This window comes from Zootoca vivipara, chromosome 10 (assembly GCF_965207765.1).
Source record: "Zootoca vivipara chromosome 10, rZooViv2.hap1.1, whole genome shotgun sequence".
Classification (NCBI taxonomy): Eukaryota; Metazoa; Chordata; class Lepidosauria; order Squamata; family Lacertidae; genus Zootoca; species Zootoca vivipara.
In genome coordinates, this window is record NC_142593.1 from 45,024,399 (window position 1) to 45,042,114 (window position 17,716).

Below are 17,716 nucleotides of genomic sequence, written 5' to 3' on the forward strand. Positions count from 1 at the left end.
CCTCGTACGATGCACTGGCCCCGAGGTGCAGGTAGAGGACAGGGGCTGGGTGGGAAGAAAGAGGGAGCAGAGCAAAGTATAAAGAATCTAGTTTTTTTTAAAAAAAAATTGCTTTGGGTGTCTGCAGCTAATCTTGCCCCTTTCTAAAATGTATTTATTAGTGTGCAGGGTTTTTTCCCTTTTCTGTAAATCTAGGTAAAGGTAAAGGGGCCCCTGACCATCAGGTCCAGTCGTGTCCGACTCTGGGGTTGCGGCGCTCATCTCGCTCTATAGGCCGAAGGAGCCGGTGTTTGTCCGCAGACAGCTTCCGGGTCATGTGGCCAGCATGACAAAGCTGCTTCTTTCTGGGGCTGAGGCTTTGACTGGATCAAGAGATTGTCTGTGTACCTGCAGTCTTCAGACCTTCCCCTGAAGATCCTTATCAGCTCTGCACCTCTTCCACCTAACTCTGGGAGTTGAGAAAGAGTGATGTAACTTCGTGCAGTGACTTCATGCAGTGATTCCCTCTATGTTTGTGTCCTTGAGTGTGTGTGAGAGAGGCTTATCAGTGTCCACCATAGTCTGTGCTTAAAAGGTAAAGGGACCCCTGACCATTAGGTCCAGTCGTGACCGACTCTGGGGTTGCGGCGCTCATCTCGTGTTATTGGCCGAGGGAGCCGGCGTACAGCTTCCAGGTCATGTGGCCAGCATGACAAAGCCGCTTCTGGCGAACCAGAGCAGCACACGGAAACGCCGTTTACCTTCCCGCTGGAGTGGTACCTATTTATCTACTAGAACTTTGATGTGTTTTCGAACTGCTAGGTTGGCAGGAGCAGGGACCGAGCAACAGGAGCTCACCCCGTCGCGGGGATTCGAACTGCCGACCTTCTGATCAGCAAGCCCTAGGCTCAGTGGTTTAACCCACAGCACCACCCGCGTCCCATAGTGCTTAGCAGAGCATTATAGAGAACCGGCAACAGCCACCCATTGAACCAGCATATTGTAGGAAGGATTGCAACATGGGCAGGCATCTTGCTCATGGCCAACGTAGCCTGCTTATGCGCCATACATTCAAAGAGCCCCTCCCTCCACACCCTGGGCACTGTAGTTTGTAAAGGATGCTGAGAATTATAGTTCTGCAAGTGGTGAACTAGAGTTCCCATGTTTCTTCGCAGTGTACTTGAAACGTACCGTATGGTGTGTGTACATCTGTGGACATTAGGTAGGAAATGCATAAACATCTCTTTTATGGAATCAAACTGCTAAGAACTTTGTTCTTCCTGAATCCACAAGAATAGCCAGCTTTGATAAGTAGGGAAATACTTTTTATTATTATTATTGATAAGGACTTTCTTGCTAAAATTGTTGTAGTTGATCTCTACTGGCCCTTGAACTTCAGCAGCTTTTACAGTGAAATAGCATCAGAGAAGAACAACCAGGGCTATCTCAGGTGTGGCGAAGCCCCTGCTTCCAGGTTGGTTGCAGCCTGCTGTTGGGTTTCATCAGGTTCTCAGAGCCCCCCTCCTGCCTATCAGCTGCACAGCAGGGAGCAATGAAGAGGTAAAGGGGCTTTGATATTCTGCAGCGTGTGCAGTTTATACATCTTCCTCTGCAAGTTTTTAAGCCTTGCTTCAAGAAGATCAAAGCAGGAGGGGAAGCGTTTCAGCAGAGAGATAGTCTTGGGCTCCTTACAAATATGCAAAAAGTGCTCATGCATTTTGCAATCGTATGCATGCCATTTTCAGGATGAAATTGGACTTTGAAACATGAGGCTTTCTATAGGTGAAAGGAGAGTGTGCACTGATGTCTTTTGCTCTCTGCTGCTGGGATCCCTGAGCTCTTTTTGCAGGGCAGGGCAGGGAAAGGGTATCGGAGAACATTTTTGACAAACTTTGTTTTAAAAGAAAAATTACTTTCACTTTTTAAAAAACTCCATTAATTCAATTCCGATCCCTTTCCCCATTAATCTATGACATTTAAAGCAAAAGACTCCTCTAAAGATATGCATTTAAATGCATATTTGTATTTAAGTATGTATTTAAATACACACTTAAATGAATATTTTCTCCAATATACTATTTAAATGCTTGCGGTACTTCAAAAGGCATATTTAAATATGTGTTCAAATATGTACTTGCTCTAAAAATAAAATAATTAGATTATTTTTGTAAACCACTTAAAAATTTTATTACAATCAATGGGCACATACATTTCATTAAATAAATTAATGCATTAGTATTTTCTCGCAAAATACACATGCATAGTTTGGGATATTTAAACAGCTAAGGGTTCTTGACCATATGCAGATTTGTCCCTTAACCTGAAAGGTGAGGGTGAGGTCATATCGCAGAGGAATTCACAGAGACCAAATTATCCATGTATCCCTGTGAGTCAGCAAACATCTTATACCAGAGACCAAATTCATACCACATTTGTTTTGTTAATATTTACTGAAGTTTAAAGTTGAAAGATAACCAGGGCTGTCTTAAGCATATCCGGCACTGTGGTTCAAAGATCCCTCCGGCACCCCCCCCCCCCAATTTCCCAGAGTTGTCTACCTTTTCCCAAGCCTCTGTGGGAATCGCTCTCCTCCCGTGGAAGCTTGGGAAGGAAGCTGCACGCCTGCCAGCCATAGTCATACCTTGGTTTAAGTACGCCTCGGTTTGAGTATTTTCAGTTTAAGTACTCCGCGGACCTGTCTGGAATGGATTGATCCACTTTCCATTATTTTCAATGGGGAAATTTGCTTCAGGTTAAGTACGCTTCAGGTTAAGTACGGACTTCTGGAACCAATTACACTCATACCTCGGGCTAAGTACGCTTCAGGTTGAGTACTCCGCAGACCCGTCTGGAACAGATTGATCCACTTTCCATTACTTTCCATGGGAAAGTTCACTTCAGGTTAAGTATGCTTCAGGTTAAGTACAGACTTCCGGAACCAATTGCGTTTGTAAGCCGAGGTACCACTGTAGTTGGCAGAACGCTGCTTCCATCCTAAGCCTCTGCGGGGATCTCTTTCCTCCTGCGGAGGCTTGGGGGGCAAGCTGCACGCCCGCCAGCCATATGGTTGACGGGGCACAGCTGGTGTGCATGCAGGGAAAGGGGAGGCCGCCGGCAAAGCCATGCAGCTCCCCCACTCACTGGGGCGCCCCTGAGAGGCCAGCACCCTGGTGCAATGTGCCAGTAAGCCCAATAAGAAAGACTGCTCTGAAGATAACACTTAAACCAATTGGGAGAACAAGCAGGTGGCACTACAGCAGCACATTGATCAGTTTGCATCATTGGGTAGAATGGACTCCCAAAACATTCAACTCAATAGGTTGTATCCAACTCAGTTATACTCAGAGCAGACCTGTTGAAACTAATGGACCTACTTTCAGTCCTGTCCATTCATTTCAATGGGTACTCTTGAGTAGGACTAACATTGCATACAACCTTCTGCATTGTAAACCAGCATGGCATAGTGGTTAGAGTGCCAGACTAGGATTTGTGAGACCAGGGTTCAAATTCCCACTCAGCCCCGATGCTTAGGTGCCATAGAAGTGCCCTTTGGAGGTTTGCGTGATACTTCAGGCACTTTGTTTAAATCTACTTTGCATTTGCTCAGGGTGGGAAGCAGATTAGCTATGTGAATTCATGGCCATGGGCAAATGCGTTGCACAAATAACTGCACAGATGTTTTACATATGCAAATTTAAGATGGAAAAGAAGGCACAGCCTTGTTCTGGAACAACATGACAGGCGGAGGGCAATGGAGGTAATAATACCTATTACCTATGTAGCACTATTTTCCTTGAGTGATCAAAATAATGCACATGCATAATCTCAGGAATCATTACAACTGCTCAGCAATGCAGGCCAGCTCTGTTTCCTCTAGAGATTACACATGAGGAACTGAGGTGAAGGCCGGCATCGCTTACCTAAGGCCATGTAGTGAATTCATGGCTGAGGAGAGTTCATGTACACTGGTTAATCCTATATAAGTTTCCCTGCTTATTATCCTCCTGAATTTCTTTTACAACTTGATATCCAACTAAATTAAAGGTGATTAAGAAGAGAGTGATCATATCACATTAGTACCTGCTACCCAGCTATCCCTAGCCTGCGGCAACAAGTCCTATTTTTTGGAAGCTCTTTCAGATAAATCATAGTTCCAGGTTTTACCTTGGTAAGGCAGGGAATGCCTTGTTTAAAAAACGTTAGCATGTTAGAGAAAAGGCGGGATGTGTATAAACCATCTTTATATATGGACAGTAACTACAGATTCTGCTGTTTTTCTCTCCTTGGGATGGCTGCCTCTTGGATTCTGCTGCCTGAGGTAGTTGCTTCCATTTGCCTCATGGATGTGCCGGTCCTGCCCCCAGGCCACATCACTTACCAGCCCTGCTTCACACCCTCCTTGAACTCTGATTTCCATTTGTTGCTCCTCTCACTTTGGCCTCTGACCTTACCCACCACTGGCACGCAGCCCTTGGAAGGTTTCCAGAAAAGAATGTGGCCCTTGAGCCAAAATGGATTCCCCACCCCTTCCTAACAGTAGGGTTAGCCCTGGTTGCAGCACATAGCAGGGAGGGGGGCTTGAGATTGGAAGGGGGTAGGGGGAATCCAGTCCCTAAGTATGCAGACTTTTGAAAGTTTAGCCAATAAATGCTAATAAAAATTTAACATCTTCTGTTGGGTATCTCCTAGGGTCAAGCTATACCACACTCTCAATCTTGATTTAGGCCCTTCAGTTGTTGTTGTTTAGTCGTTTAGTCGCGTCCGACTCTTCGTGACCAACATGGACCAGAGCACGCCAGGCACTCCTGTCTTCCACTGCCTCCCGCAGTTTGGTCAGACTCATGTTCTTAGCTTCGAGAACACTGTCCAACCATCTCATCCTCTGTCATCCCCTTCTCCTTGTGCCCTCCATCTTTCCCAACATCAGGGTCTTTTCCAGGGAGTCTTCTCTTCTCATGAGGTGGCCAAAGTATTGGAGCCTCAACTTCAGGATCTGTCCTTCCAATGAGCACTCGGGGCTGATTTCCTTCAGAATGGATAGGTTTGATCTTCTTGCAGTCCATGGGACTCTCAAGAGTCTCCTCCAGCACCATAATTCAAAAGCATTGATTCTTTGGCGATCAGCCTTCTTTATGGTCCAGCTCTCACTTCCATACATCACTACTGGGAAAACCATAGCTTTAACTTTACGGACCTTTGTCGGCAAGGTGATGTCTCTGCTTTTTAAGATGCTGTCTAGGTTTGTCATTGCTTTTCTCCCAAGAAGCAGGCGTCTTTTAATTTCGTGACTGCTGTCACCATCTGCAGTGATCATGGCCCTTCAGTTACTCCTCAGCAAATGAAAAATACAGAGCTGTAGAAACATATCACATTTAATTTGACCCCTATTATTTGGGAGAAAATGGCAACTATCATTTGCCAAGCTCTTTTTCCATTCATACAGTTTGTTGTTGTCAGTAACAGAAACATCTCAAGAAGTTCAAGGCAAGGTGCGGAGAAGGTTGTCCCAACAGTTCTCTCCTGCCATCGCCAGGAGCTGATGGTAACTGTGCTCTTTGGTCTGGGACTCCTTGCTTCTTTCTTCTCTCAAGGTGCCCCAAGAATTGTCTCATGAGTAGACCTAGTGGCAAAAGTAGACGTGCTTCAGCCAAGCTTCATCTGATTGTCCCTGAAAGCTACAAGAAAGTATAGCCTTAGGACATCCCAGTTTGAAGGATGGAGGCCCAAATCACACACTTGTAGAGAGTCCTTTACAAGTGTTAGCTCCAGAACTTTAGCTGGTTTGTAAATAAATGTACGCCTAGTCCTCCTGGCAAGGAAACCGCAAGGCTTGCTTAACTGTTAGCACACACTGAATATTTTTGTACGTTCTCCTTCTATGACAGTAAAACAGGGGTTGAGAAAAGAGAGAGAAGTTCAGCAGTGTTGGCCAATGTTTCATCTTCCTCTTTCCTTGCCCTTTCTTCTCTCTCTTTCATGTCAGCTGATGTAGGGCTTGAAGGGGAAATAACAGTGTGTGAAAAGCCTTAATTTGACTACTAAAGGACAAAGAGAATGATTCAGGCTGGCAGAAAATATTGCAACAGCTTCACATTCTTTGGAGAATGGAGTGGTCTAGGGTAGCTTTTGCCAAGCAGATGCCCTTCTGTATGATCTTGTCCTTGGGTTATTTTACAAAGAAATGGCTTACAGTATTTGGAAGCTGAATGGGGGAACTCCTCTCCAACTGTCTTGTGTTTGGCCTGTAGCTTTTTAGTAATCTGTTGATTCCATTTGTCTGAATCATACACACAGAGAGAAAAGGACCTTGGTTTTATCCAAAGGCAAACAGGTCTTATTTCTCTTTTCAGGCCATCATAGCCAAATAATGAAACCATATGCAAAACCCAGCACTGAAGTTTATCAGCAGCAAGACAAGGATGTGTTGTCTTAGCTGTAAAGCAAGGCAAGGCATGCAAAGTATAGCAGGAAAGAAACATCTAAGAAGATAGAATCATAGAGTTGGAAGAGACCACAAGGGCCATCCAGTCCAACCCCCTGCCAAGCAGGAAACACCATCAAAGCATTCCTGACAGATGGCCGTCAAGCCTCTGCTTAAAGACCTCCAAAGAAGGAGACTCCACCACACTCCTTGGTAGCAAATTCCACTGCCGAACAGCTCTTACTGTCAGGAAGTTCTTCCTAATGTTTAGGTGGAATCTTCTTTCTTGTAGTTTGAATCCATTGCTCCGTGTCCGCTTCTCTGGAGCAGCAGAAAACAACCTTTCTCCCTCCTCTATATGACATCCTTTTATATATTTGATATCTCTACAGTGGTAGAAATGACAAAATTTCTCATAACTGGAAAAGAATGAAGAGCATGCAGATTATTATTACTATTATTTATTTATTTATTTATTTATTTATTTATTTATTTATTGCTGAGCCCCATCTGGAAGCAATTAAGCTAATATCTGGCAGTTAAGCTAATATGTGGGCAACTATATAGGTTCTTCCATTCAAAGGGCAGGCAGTTAATCAACCCAGCTATTAAGATATTTGTTTCTAAAATCATCGTTCAAATGCTCTACGGGGCTGAGATATCTGAACTAGAGGTTCGACAAAATAATTTTTTGAGGCAAATTTTGTGGCTTTCCCTTGTGGGACACCGGCAGCCCACCTCAAAACTGAGTTGGGCCTTTCATCGCTAGCAGCCAGAATTGACCTAGCCTATCTGAGATACGGGCGCAGGCTAAATGCCTTCGAGGATCATACTCTTACTAAGCTCTGCTTCCAAGGAACCCTGAACAGAAGTATTCCACACTGCAACATTTTGTTTCAGGCCTCCCTATTGCAAGAACAGTGTGTGTGCTTTTTGGCTTGATATATCACTTTAAGAGACAATTTCCTGTGGGGACATATCTCTACTGCCCTGAAATGCTGCCACAAAATTAACTCGTGGCTCTAAAAATACCAACCCATAATGAAATAAATAAATAATCCTAGGATCTAGCCCTAAATATATTAAGTAAATGAAGAACTGCAGCCTTTTCTCATTCCAGAAATCACATGGGCTACGCTTTTCTTTCTGAAGCCACATGAATTCACATACTAGTTCCTTCTTCTGTTCCCGCTCATATATCATGCTCAGCACTTTGCCTGCCCAGCCACTCTGGGTGGCTTCCAACAAAATATTAAAATACAGTAATCCGTCAAACATTAAAAGCTTCCCTAAACAGGGCTGCCTTCAGATGTCTTCTAAAAGTCTGGTAGTAGTTGTTCTCTTTGACATCTGGTTGGAGGGTGTTCCACAGGGCGGGTGCCACTACCGAGAAGGCCCTCTGCTTGGTTCCCTTTAACTTGGCTTCTCACAGTGAGGGAACCACCAGAAGGCCCTCAGCACTGGACCTCAGTGTCTGGGCAGAACGATGGGGGTGGAGATGCTTCTTCAGATATACTGGACCGAGGGCGTTTAGGGCTTTAAAGGTCAGCACCAACACTTTGAATTGTGCTCAGAAACCATATTCAGACCCTATTTTGCGCTCTCCTCTTTCACCCTCATTAATAGGTTCTGCAATTCCTCCTCACTTTCTGCCATCCAAGTTGTGTCATCTGCATATCTGAGGTTGTTGATGTTTTGAGTATACAATTTTGTGTAATAGAATGCATTTGATGTTATTTTCACTAATACATGCATTTCTGTGTGTATTCCCCTCCCCCAAATATACACATTTTTGCATGCATTTCGATTGGTTGGCGAACTGCATCGCAAAATTAGGAGAATTGCTAATGCTTAAAGGTGGCTGTGCTTCGGTTCATGCGCTGCTTCGGGAAGTGTGAATTAAGTAACACCGAACCGAATTCTTCCCCAGCGCTAGCTACTGCTGCTGCTGCTCCTCCTCCTCCTACAAATGAGAGCCCGTGTGGTGCAGTGCTTAGAGTATCGGATTATGACCCCACTCAACCATGAAGCTCACTGGGTGACCTCGGGCCAGTCACTGCCTCCCAGCCCTAACCCTATGAGGATAAAATAGGGAGGAGGATAAGTATGTATGCCACCTTGAGTCCTTGGAGTAAAGATGGGATGAAAATGCAATTAAAAAAAATTGTAATCAGGATAACATAGCTGCCAAGTCTCCCGTTTCCCCCGGGAAACCCCCGTTTTTACTTACCTTTTCCCGGTGGTCCCCCGTATCACTTCATCTCCCGTTTTTCTCCGTTATTTTCTCCTGCTGGCGGCCATTTTTTTCCCTGTCCGATTTGCCCTTCTATGGGCACAAAAAATGGCCGCCGCCGGCTTAAAAAGTCGCATCTACGCATGACCAGAAGTGCGTAGATGTAACTTCTGGTGTCAGCGATGGCCATTTTGGTGCCCATAGATGGGCGGCCCGACACCGGAAGTTGCGTCGATGCACTTCCGGTCATGCGTAGAAGCTACTTTTGAAGCCGGCGGTGGCAACTTCCGGTGTCACACGGCTGCCGGTCCCGGATTCTGCAGTCCGGAACTTGGAAGGTAAGGGATAATAATCTAGCAAAGAAAGCTATAGCTATACTTACCTGGCAAGCGAGATAATCACGAATGTTGGTTTTCCCAGGGTGATGCTCACTCATTGCAATCCAAGTGTGCTCACCTCTCCAATGCAGGAAACCTGAGGGCATAATCTGCAAATAAAAACAAAAAGTAATGTAAAATCCTAAAGTAGGAAAGGCATTGCATCAGAAAGTGCCGGTAAAAGTGCTGCAGGGCAGAGCTGGCTCTGGTGGTGATGACGGTGACGACGATGATGGTGGATGGGGGGATGCCAGCAGTTTCCAAGGTGAGAAATGAAAATGCAATGAGAATGCCCCCTAACACCATAGCTATAGACTGTCTTCTTGTCGCTTTAAAAATTCCTATAAATCCAGTACCATTTTCTCAGTCTGTCTGAAATTTCAGAGCTCTGATACCTTTGAGGAACAGGAGACTGTTCAGATAGAAAACAGCCATGTTACAAGCAACAAAAGCCTACGTGGGCCACCCATCAGTGGCATGGGATTTATGGAAATAAATGAACTAGCTCCAAAACAATAATAAAATGAGCACAATTGGGATAAACAAGGGCAGCATTCAGCTAGGTTTCCGAGTGGACCTGTTGAGGTGAATGGACCTAAGCTAGCCGTGTTCATTAATTTCAATGGGTATGCTATGAGTAAAAAAATAGTTGAATAAATTAAAGGAATTAACCTTTTAATAGTGGAAATGAAAGGAGTAGTGAAATGATTTCTTTCCCCCGCACAAACTCCTGTTTACTTTCTCATAAATAAGTGAATGGTTGTGGCAAAAGTAAATCGCCCATGATTCATTGTCATGTTCCAACATTTACAGGATTTCTAGACTGGTACAGTGGTACCTCGGGTTACAAACGCTTCAGGTTGCAGACTCCACTAACCTGGAAGTAGTACCTCAGGTTAAGAACTTTACTTCAGGATGAGAACAGAAATTGTGGTCTGACGGCGCGGCGGCAGCAGGAGGCCCCATTAGCTAAAGTGGTACCTCAGGTTAAGAACAGTTTCAGGTTAAGAACGGACCTCCGGAACAAATTAAGTTCTTAACCAGAGGTACCACTATTTAAATAGAAGCGTAGCGAAGAGACCTCCCAGATCTTAATGTCTCATCCTTATGAGGTCAGCCTGGTTTGAGAACTCTTCAGTTGGCACATTCTCTTGTGCTTCATGGAGCACTCTGCCTTGAAAATCTACAGGTTCGTGTTTCAAAACGGGATGAGTGTGTGGCACATGCTGACCTGCACATTCAATGCCCCACAGGGCTTTTATGTCAAGCCTCTGACTTCATGCTTCTTAGACTCCTTGGTTCATGATTCAGTCTAGAGTGCCAGTTTACAGCTTGCGGCATTGTGGGTTAAAACCACAGAGCCTAGGGCTTGCCGATCAGAAGGTTGGCGGTTCGAATCCCCGCGATGGGGTGAGCTCCCGTTGCTCGGTCCCAGCTCCTGCCAACCTAGCAGTTCGAAAGCACGTCAAAGTGCAAGTAGCAAGGGCGTACCCACCACGGGGCAAGTTAGGGCAGCTGCCCTACTCTAGAAGCCAGCTGCCCCCCCCAAGCTAAAAAGAAAGAAGAAATCTCAATGCAAAAAGCGGGGCGCGCGGCCCCAGCCAGAAAGAAACAGACCAGCCCTCCCCCCTTTCCCCTTTCCATAACCCATCGCACTTTCTCCTCTCCCCCTCCCACTATCGAGCTGCAAAAGCGGTGGGGTGTAAACGTAAGAGACGGAGGGATCCTCGCTTGTTCTCCCCACCCCACCCCAACCACCCCCACCAAGAAGTCACTTCTTTGTAGTTTTCTCTCCTGCAGCAGGAGAAACAGACACTCCCCCAATTCAAAATACAGTCAGTCAGTCAGTCAGCAGCAATCGCACACACACGCACACACACACACACACACACACACACACACACACACACACACACACACAGTGCAGGCTCCTTCAACCCTTCCAAGATCCTCCCTCCCCCCACTTTCTCCCCGGATCGAGGCACTCACACTCACTTTTCTGGCTGGGTGCCTTGATGTCTATGCAGAGCAGCTGCAGGGGCAGCTCAGCCAGGGACAGTGGCTGCGGAGCCAGCCCAGGAGGCACAGTGGGGAGCCGGGTGGGAAGCAGAGGAGGAGGAGGCTGAGCCGTCTGCGCTCGGGGCAGAAACAGCGCACCCGGGGGATGGGGCGAGCTGCCCAGAGGGGCGACCAGTGCCGTGGGCAGGGGGGCAGGAGGGGGCAATTGCCCCCTAGAAGCAAAAGGCTAAGGGGTGCAGCGTGGCAGCCCCAGGCTCCGGCTCCCAGCGCAAAGCTCCAGAGGCGCAAGGGGAGCGTAAGCGGAGGAGCGCTAAGCGGGAGCGGGGAGTGTAAGTGGAGGAGGCAGCCACAGGCTCGCGTTCCCCGCGCACCTCTGGAGCTTCGCGCCGGGAACAAGAGCCTGGGGCTGCCTCCTCAGAAGAGCTGGGAGGATGCAGGCCACATAGCCCCGCCCACATTCCCACTGTGGCCCCTCCCCTCCCGCCCCTTGCCCCCGCCCCTTGCCCCCCCTAATTTTGATCCTGGGTACGCCCCTGGCAAGTAGATAAATAGGTACTGCTCCGGCAGGAAGGTAAATGGCATTTCTGTGAGCTGCTCTGGTTTGCCAGAAGCGGCTTAGTCATGCTGGCCACATGACCTGGAAGCTGTACGCCGGCTCCCTCGGCCAATAGAGCACCGCAACCCCAGAGTAGGTCACGACTGGACCTAATGGTCAGGGGTCCCTTTACCTTACAACCGACAATATAAGAAAGTCAAAAACTGTCTGCTGCAATCAGCATGTGTGCAGGGTTCATGTGGGTGAGTAGCATGAAATGTGAGGTAAGGAAGGCTTCCTTTGTCGAAACTGAACTCACCTCACAAGGCTGTAAGGACACCAACAACACATGCACTATGAGAGGACAGAACTGCTGGGTTTAGCTGTATGGCTTGCTACATACATTTTAGGTCATAATATCACTTCTTTGTTCCGCAAATACGTTGGGAAGGGGGAAATTTCAGCAGTCATAGCAAGGCCAGATCCAGTCAGCAAAACTGCTCGTCTGCAGTAAACGCCTTGAAATAATACTTTAACCACAACGAGTATGTAGCAAAATGCTGAACATCTTTAGCCATACAGGAAGTTTAATGCTGAGATATCTCTAACCAATCAGGAGCGTCACAAGCCTCAAACCAGGAAACCCTTCCAAGTACAGTATATGCGAACGTTGCTGCAAACAACTTCTCACTGGGCTTCTTTATCTTTACCTTTTTTTTTAATAAAAAACTTCTTTGTGCATTTGTAGGATGGCAAGACAAATGTGAAGTCCATCATGGCAAAGTTTAGTAACAACCCAGCTGGGGAGGTTGACAGCCGACAAGCCAGAGTTGCAGGACAGCCGTCGTTGGTGGCAAGGACTGCATTTGAGAAATTTAACCACCTGGAAAATGCCGCTGCACCTCCCAGACCCAGCAACATCCACAAATCTCCATCTTTTAAACCACCTTTGGGCACCAAACCGTCTCTTCCTGACACATCGGACAAGGACCCAAAGCCACCCCATTTGAAGAGCAATGCAGTGGCCAGCAAGGTTGCTGCCCTGGCGCAGGCAGCTAACAGGGAAACGAGTGAAAAACCTGGATTTCCTAGGCCTTTGGGTCCCAAACCTAGCGATGGACAAAAAGCTGAATCCAGGCCATTGTTCCCAAAGCCTCCTGACAACAGGTTGCCTGGCTCCGCAGCACCAAAAAATGAACTCAGGCCACCGGGACTACCCAGGTCAAACTTTAAACCTGAACCTCAAGGAAACGAGACAAAGCCTGTGTCTCAAATGGCGGCTGGATTTAAAGAAAAAATAACCGCGGCCTCGCAGAATGACCCCAAACCTCCTTTTCCAAAGCCAGCCCTTGGGAAGAAACCAGGTCTACATCCTGTCCCCAATGAAGAGACTCCCCCAAAATACCCCTCCTTGAATCAGACTTCTCCAAGCCCACTAGGCCTCAAACCCAAACCCAACTCATTTATAATGGCCAAGGATGCCGAAGGAAAGAGAGAGAATGGGATGGATCCCACAGCTAGCGCTTTCCCTGGTGTAACCTTGAGACACGTCGCCGACAAGAGCAACCTGTCTCCGGCCCCCCCAAAATCTTACGGCCAACAGAGCAACGAAGAAGCAAGACCAAGTGTGGCCAAGAATATTTTCAAAGTCAGTCAAGAGGATTCTGGGTCAACTTCTGGAGGACCTAAATTCACTGGTCTGCCCAGGGCGACTATGACAGGACCTTGGGATAGCAACTCTGAAAAAGAAGAGAATTTGCCGAGACGGAAGGCAATCCCTCCGCCATTCAAATTAGGTCCGGCCCCGCAGAAACCCAGCAGACCACCAACGGTGAACCTTGAAAAATTCAGGAAATACACTGGAGAAAGTGAGTTATTCATCCCCTATTTGCTGTTGATTTTATGCATGGTGGAAGAAAAGCTCCTCTATGCTGGGGGGGGGGGGAGAGAGAGAGAGACATAATAAGAATAATGTGCCATGCAAAAATATTTCCCCAATACATCTTGTACTGAATTGTGTTTTATTGCGTAGTAGGGAACGCTCCATTGTCACTGATTCTCTCACTGTGTTGGTTACCTGGAGCTTTTGACTGGGCCACGCTAGATATTTATTTCATTTATTTACCAAAATCCATATACTGCTTGAATTTTAGTAAAATAGATGGGTGCAATTTTATCCTGGTTGCACTTTCTAAACAGAGAAAACGGCATCCACAGAGCTGATCGGGAGAGGAATGTGTTACCCTTTCCCCCACTTGCCATTTCCCACCCCAAACTGCCACTAGGGACTCTCCCACCTTGTGAAATTCCCTTCTTAATGTGTGTTCGCCTGCACAGGGAACTTTGTGAGGCAGGAAAGCTTGCTAGACATGGCGATTTGGAACGATGGAACAGTAACAAGAGAAAAGGTTAAGCACCCGCTCACTCTATGCCGACACCCCCTCTGACTTTCTGGTGCCAAATCATCACAATATTGCTTTTCCTGATTAGAAAGCGGTCTTGAGGAAAAGTGATATGCATTCAAGGATTTTTTTTCAGGGGGAGAGGGGCTAAGTAGAACAGTGAAGGGTGGGGGACACAGCCTAGTTTCTCACAAAAATGGAGAAGAACGGTGTGCATACGTTTTGTTTCACCTCTCAGGTTCTACAAATGCTAAAAACTGTTTGAAAAATGGGGTTTCTGGTCCATGTGGGGGTGGGGGTGCAACTGCCCCTCTCCCACCCTTGTGGATGCCCGTGGATGCCTCTGTGTGTAATATGCAGCCTAGACCACCAGCAGGAAGGCTAGAAGTAGATATGGGGATGCAAAGTCCAGTTATGTTCATTCATGCTTAGGTGGTGGCAGAGGGGGAAATCAGTTCAGCCGTTCTGAACCTGCCCCTGTTTGGAATTAAAACTGGGAAGTCTCCAAGCTTTCTCGTGTAGAAAGTTCCCTTCATGTCGAAAACAAAAGTAAACTAGCACATCAGATAGAATTTTAGGGATGGTTGCCACAGGGGCTTTTGGATGTATGGAAACATTAAAGTAATGTCACACCCATCTATGTTCTGAACTGGTGAAGTTCCAGAAGGATCAACCATCTGCCTTTTCCAAATTTGTGAACCCCCCATTTTACTGCTTCAGACTTGCAGCAGTCTAGGTGACCACAATATTAGAACTGAGACCAGGACAGAGCTCCTGTGCCTGCAATAGCATCGATGCACCACCATAATCAGGAACACCTGTTGAATTTCTGCATTGAACACTAAAAAGGGGGGGGGGTGCTGTATAAATGCAAGCTACTCCTTATGCTATCAGTTTAAACTTCCCATTATTTTATGCTGCATCATTATCTCAAATTTAATGCACAGAACTTGTTGTGTTCCTCCCTAAACTTTCACTTTCAACTTCATTTGTTAGTTAGTTTTATTTTATTTTTACTTTTTTCGGACACTTATTACATAACTCGCTAGGGTTGCTGTGGAATCGCTTTCTATAATAGTTCTAAAAGTTTGTTCTTTTTGTCTATTGAGGGGAAACATACAAATACACTTTACCAAAAAAGTGCGTTCCTGGATGCTATTCGCCCCAAGAAAGGGGGGGGATGGGCACTATTATTATTTTTAAACATCCATCAGCATGAAAGTTGCGTAGCCACACTTTTGTTTTCACCATTATAACAGTTTTGTGCTGGTTTTAATGCATGTGCTGTATTTTGTAAGTCACTTTTGAGTTAAGAAAAAAAAGCAGCTTATACAGTACAGTACATGCAATTATGAATAATTTAAATATCTATTTATAAGTGTATTTCTACACGTGTAGCGTATATATGTGACTGGGTTGCTATTTTTCTTTTTTTAAAAAATATTATTGCTAGTACTAAGCCTTTCTGCATTTAAATAGATTTCATTAACTATTTGTAAGAATTTGGTTTTTTAAAAAAATATGTTTATAGTTATTAACTGATTGGAGTTAACTTTGTATGCACATTAATTTTGCAAGTAAATATATTTAAATAAAAGATGGGGAAAGTGGGTGGATTTTGTGTTTTAATTGTGTGAGACGACTGCTCTTCACTTGCTTCTTCTATTGTCATGTATTAAGTTTGAACTTGTTTTAACTCCACTGTTTGTCTTGCCCCTGTCTCTTATTTATCTCTATTGCTTTCTCTCAGCTATCTACCTTAGCCTTACCACACATTCAGTACTAATCTCACTTACTAAACTCCTTATGTATGGATCTTTGGCACATTAAATACTCAGACGTCTCCTTTTCATCCTGTTTTAAGGAAAGCTTATCTCTGCCCCTTGACATTTCCTCCTTGATGTACGATTTGATTGCTTTTCATTCTACATTGATAAATTATTGTATATAGCCTTTGCTGTGCTCCATCCCAGACACCAGGTCTGACAACAGCTTATGGGAATCAAGCTGAAAAAGAGCAGGGAAGGGTTGGACGGCATTGCTCCATTCAAAGTCCCCTACAACTGCCTTAAAGTAAAAAAATAAAAATGCAGGGAGATCCAAATCATTGCTCTTTCTATGGCACACACTCCTGCTTTTATATATAAGATGCGCAGCAGATGCCAGCTACCGGCACTGAAAGACCTACACCTAGCAAGATGGCAACGAAATACAGGAGTCTGCGTTTTAAGCAGCCTGCAAGAAAAAGGAAACTTCTGCAGATGCAGTAGGAAGTGGATGTTGTTATAATTAAGCAATTTGGGAACTTTTTAATTTTTTTAAAGAAACAGCAATGTGCAAACAGGCACTTTCTAAAGTTCCCATGGTAAGCTGCTGTTGTTTTAAAATCAAACTGCAAATTGATGTATCTAAAGAAGTGTGCATGCACACAAAAGCTCTTACCAATGACAAACTTAAAAAGGTAAAGGGACCCCTGACCATTAGGTCCAGTCGTGACCGACTCTGGGGTTGCGCGCTCATCTCGCATTATTGGCCGAGGGAGCCGGCGTATAGCTTCCAGGTCATGTGGCCAGCATGACAAAGCCGCTTCTGGCAAACCAGAGCAGCACATGGAAACGCCGTTTACCTTCCCGCTGTAGCGGTTCCTATTTATCTACTTGCATTTTGACGTGCTTTCGAACTGCTAGGTTGGCAGGAGCTGGGACCGAGCAACGGGAGCTCACCCTGTCACAGGGATTCGAACCGCCGACCTTCTGATCAGCAAGCCCTAGGCTCAGTGGTTTAACCACAGCGCCACCTGGGTCCCTAATGACAAACTTAGTTGGTCTCTAAGGTGCTACTGGAAGGAATTTTTTTATTTTTAAAAAAGAGAAAGCGAGAGAAACTGAAATAGACGGATTCAACCTTCCCTATCTATCCTTCATGCAAATTGCAATGCTAGGTTCTTCCTGTGTATAAAAATGGAGCTCCCTGTGATTTCCCCCTTAAATATTATATCTTTTTCTTCCCTTGCAGGCTCCAGCAAACCCCATGCGGCAGGTTTACCTCCTGCACTTCCACTGCCTGTTTCGACCTTGCAAACCGCCACCCAGCTGCCTCCCCCGCCTCCTCCATCAGCTTCCCATCCATCAGCACAAGCTCCAGTCCTTCCCCCAAGAAACATCAAGCCCAGGTATGTCTCTATGTAAATGAATGTAAAATCTGTGTGCACGGGGTGGTGGTGGTGGTTTACATTCTGCTCTCATTTCACGGGGAACGAGGGAGCTTCTGATCTCACATTTATCAAAGTGTCTTCCCCATACAGTCATCCTGAAGTACCTTGTCTTTGGCACTCATCATGTCCCTTGTTTTCTTTTGCTGCTTTGTGACGGGGATGCTATGCTTGACGCGGTCAAGGGACGCGGGTGGCACTGTGGGCTAAACCACTGCGCCTCTTGGGCTTGCCGATCGGAAGGTCGGCGGTTCAAATATTCGTGATGGGATGAGCTCCCGTTGCCCTGTCCCAGCTCCTGCCAACCTAGCAGTTCAAAAGCACACTAATGCAAGTAGATATAGGTACCCCTGCAGTGGGAAAGCAAACGGCATATCCTTGAACCCTAGAGGCCATGCAAAAGCCAAATTAGACATAATGCAGCAGTAGCTGCCACATTTCTTTAATCATCCACCTCGAGAACCCAGATGTTCTTGGACTAAAACTCCCATTATCCTCAGCCAGCTAATGTATTTGTGACTATATATTTAAAAAATGGG

General features: G+C 45.9%; 1 protein-coding gene across 4 annotated transcripts in view; it reads left to right on the top strand.

The window, feature by feature from the left end:
• FYB1 (FYN binding protein 1) overlaps positions 1–17,716 on the top strand; it is a 55,584-nt gene that overhangs the window by 1,237 nt on the left and 36,631 nt on the right. For all 4 annotated transcript variants that reach the window (XM_035100805.3, XM_088653090.1, XM_088653091.1 and 1 more), the window contains exons 2-3: positions 12,313–13,432; positions 16,982–17,138. In XM_035100805.3, coding sequence (XP_034956696.3) covers positions 12,313–13,432; positions 16,982–17,138 — 1,277 coding nt within the window. The remainder of the gene's footprint in view (positions 1–12,312; positions 13,433–16,981; positions 17,139–17,716) is intronic.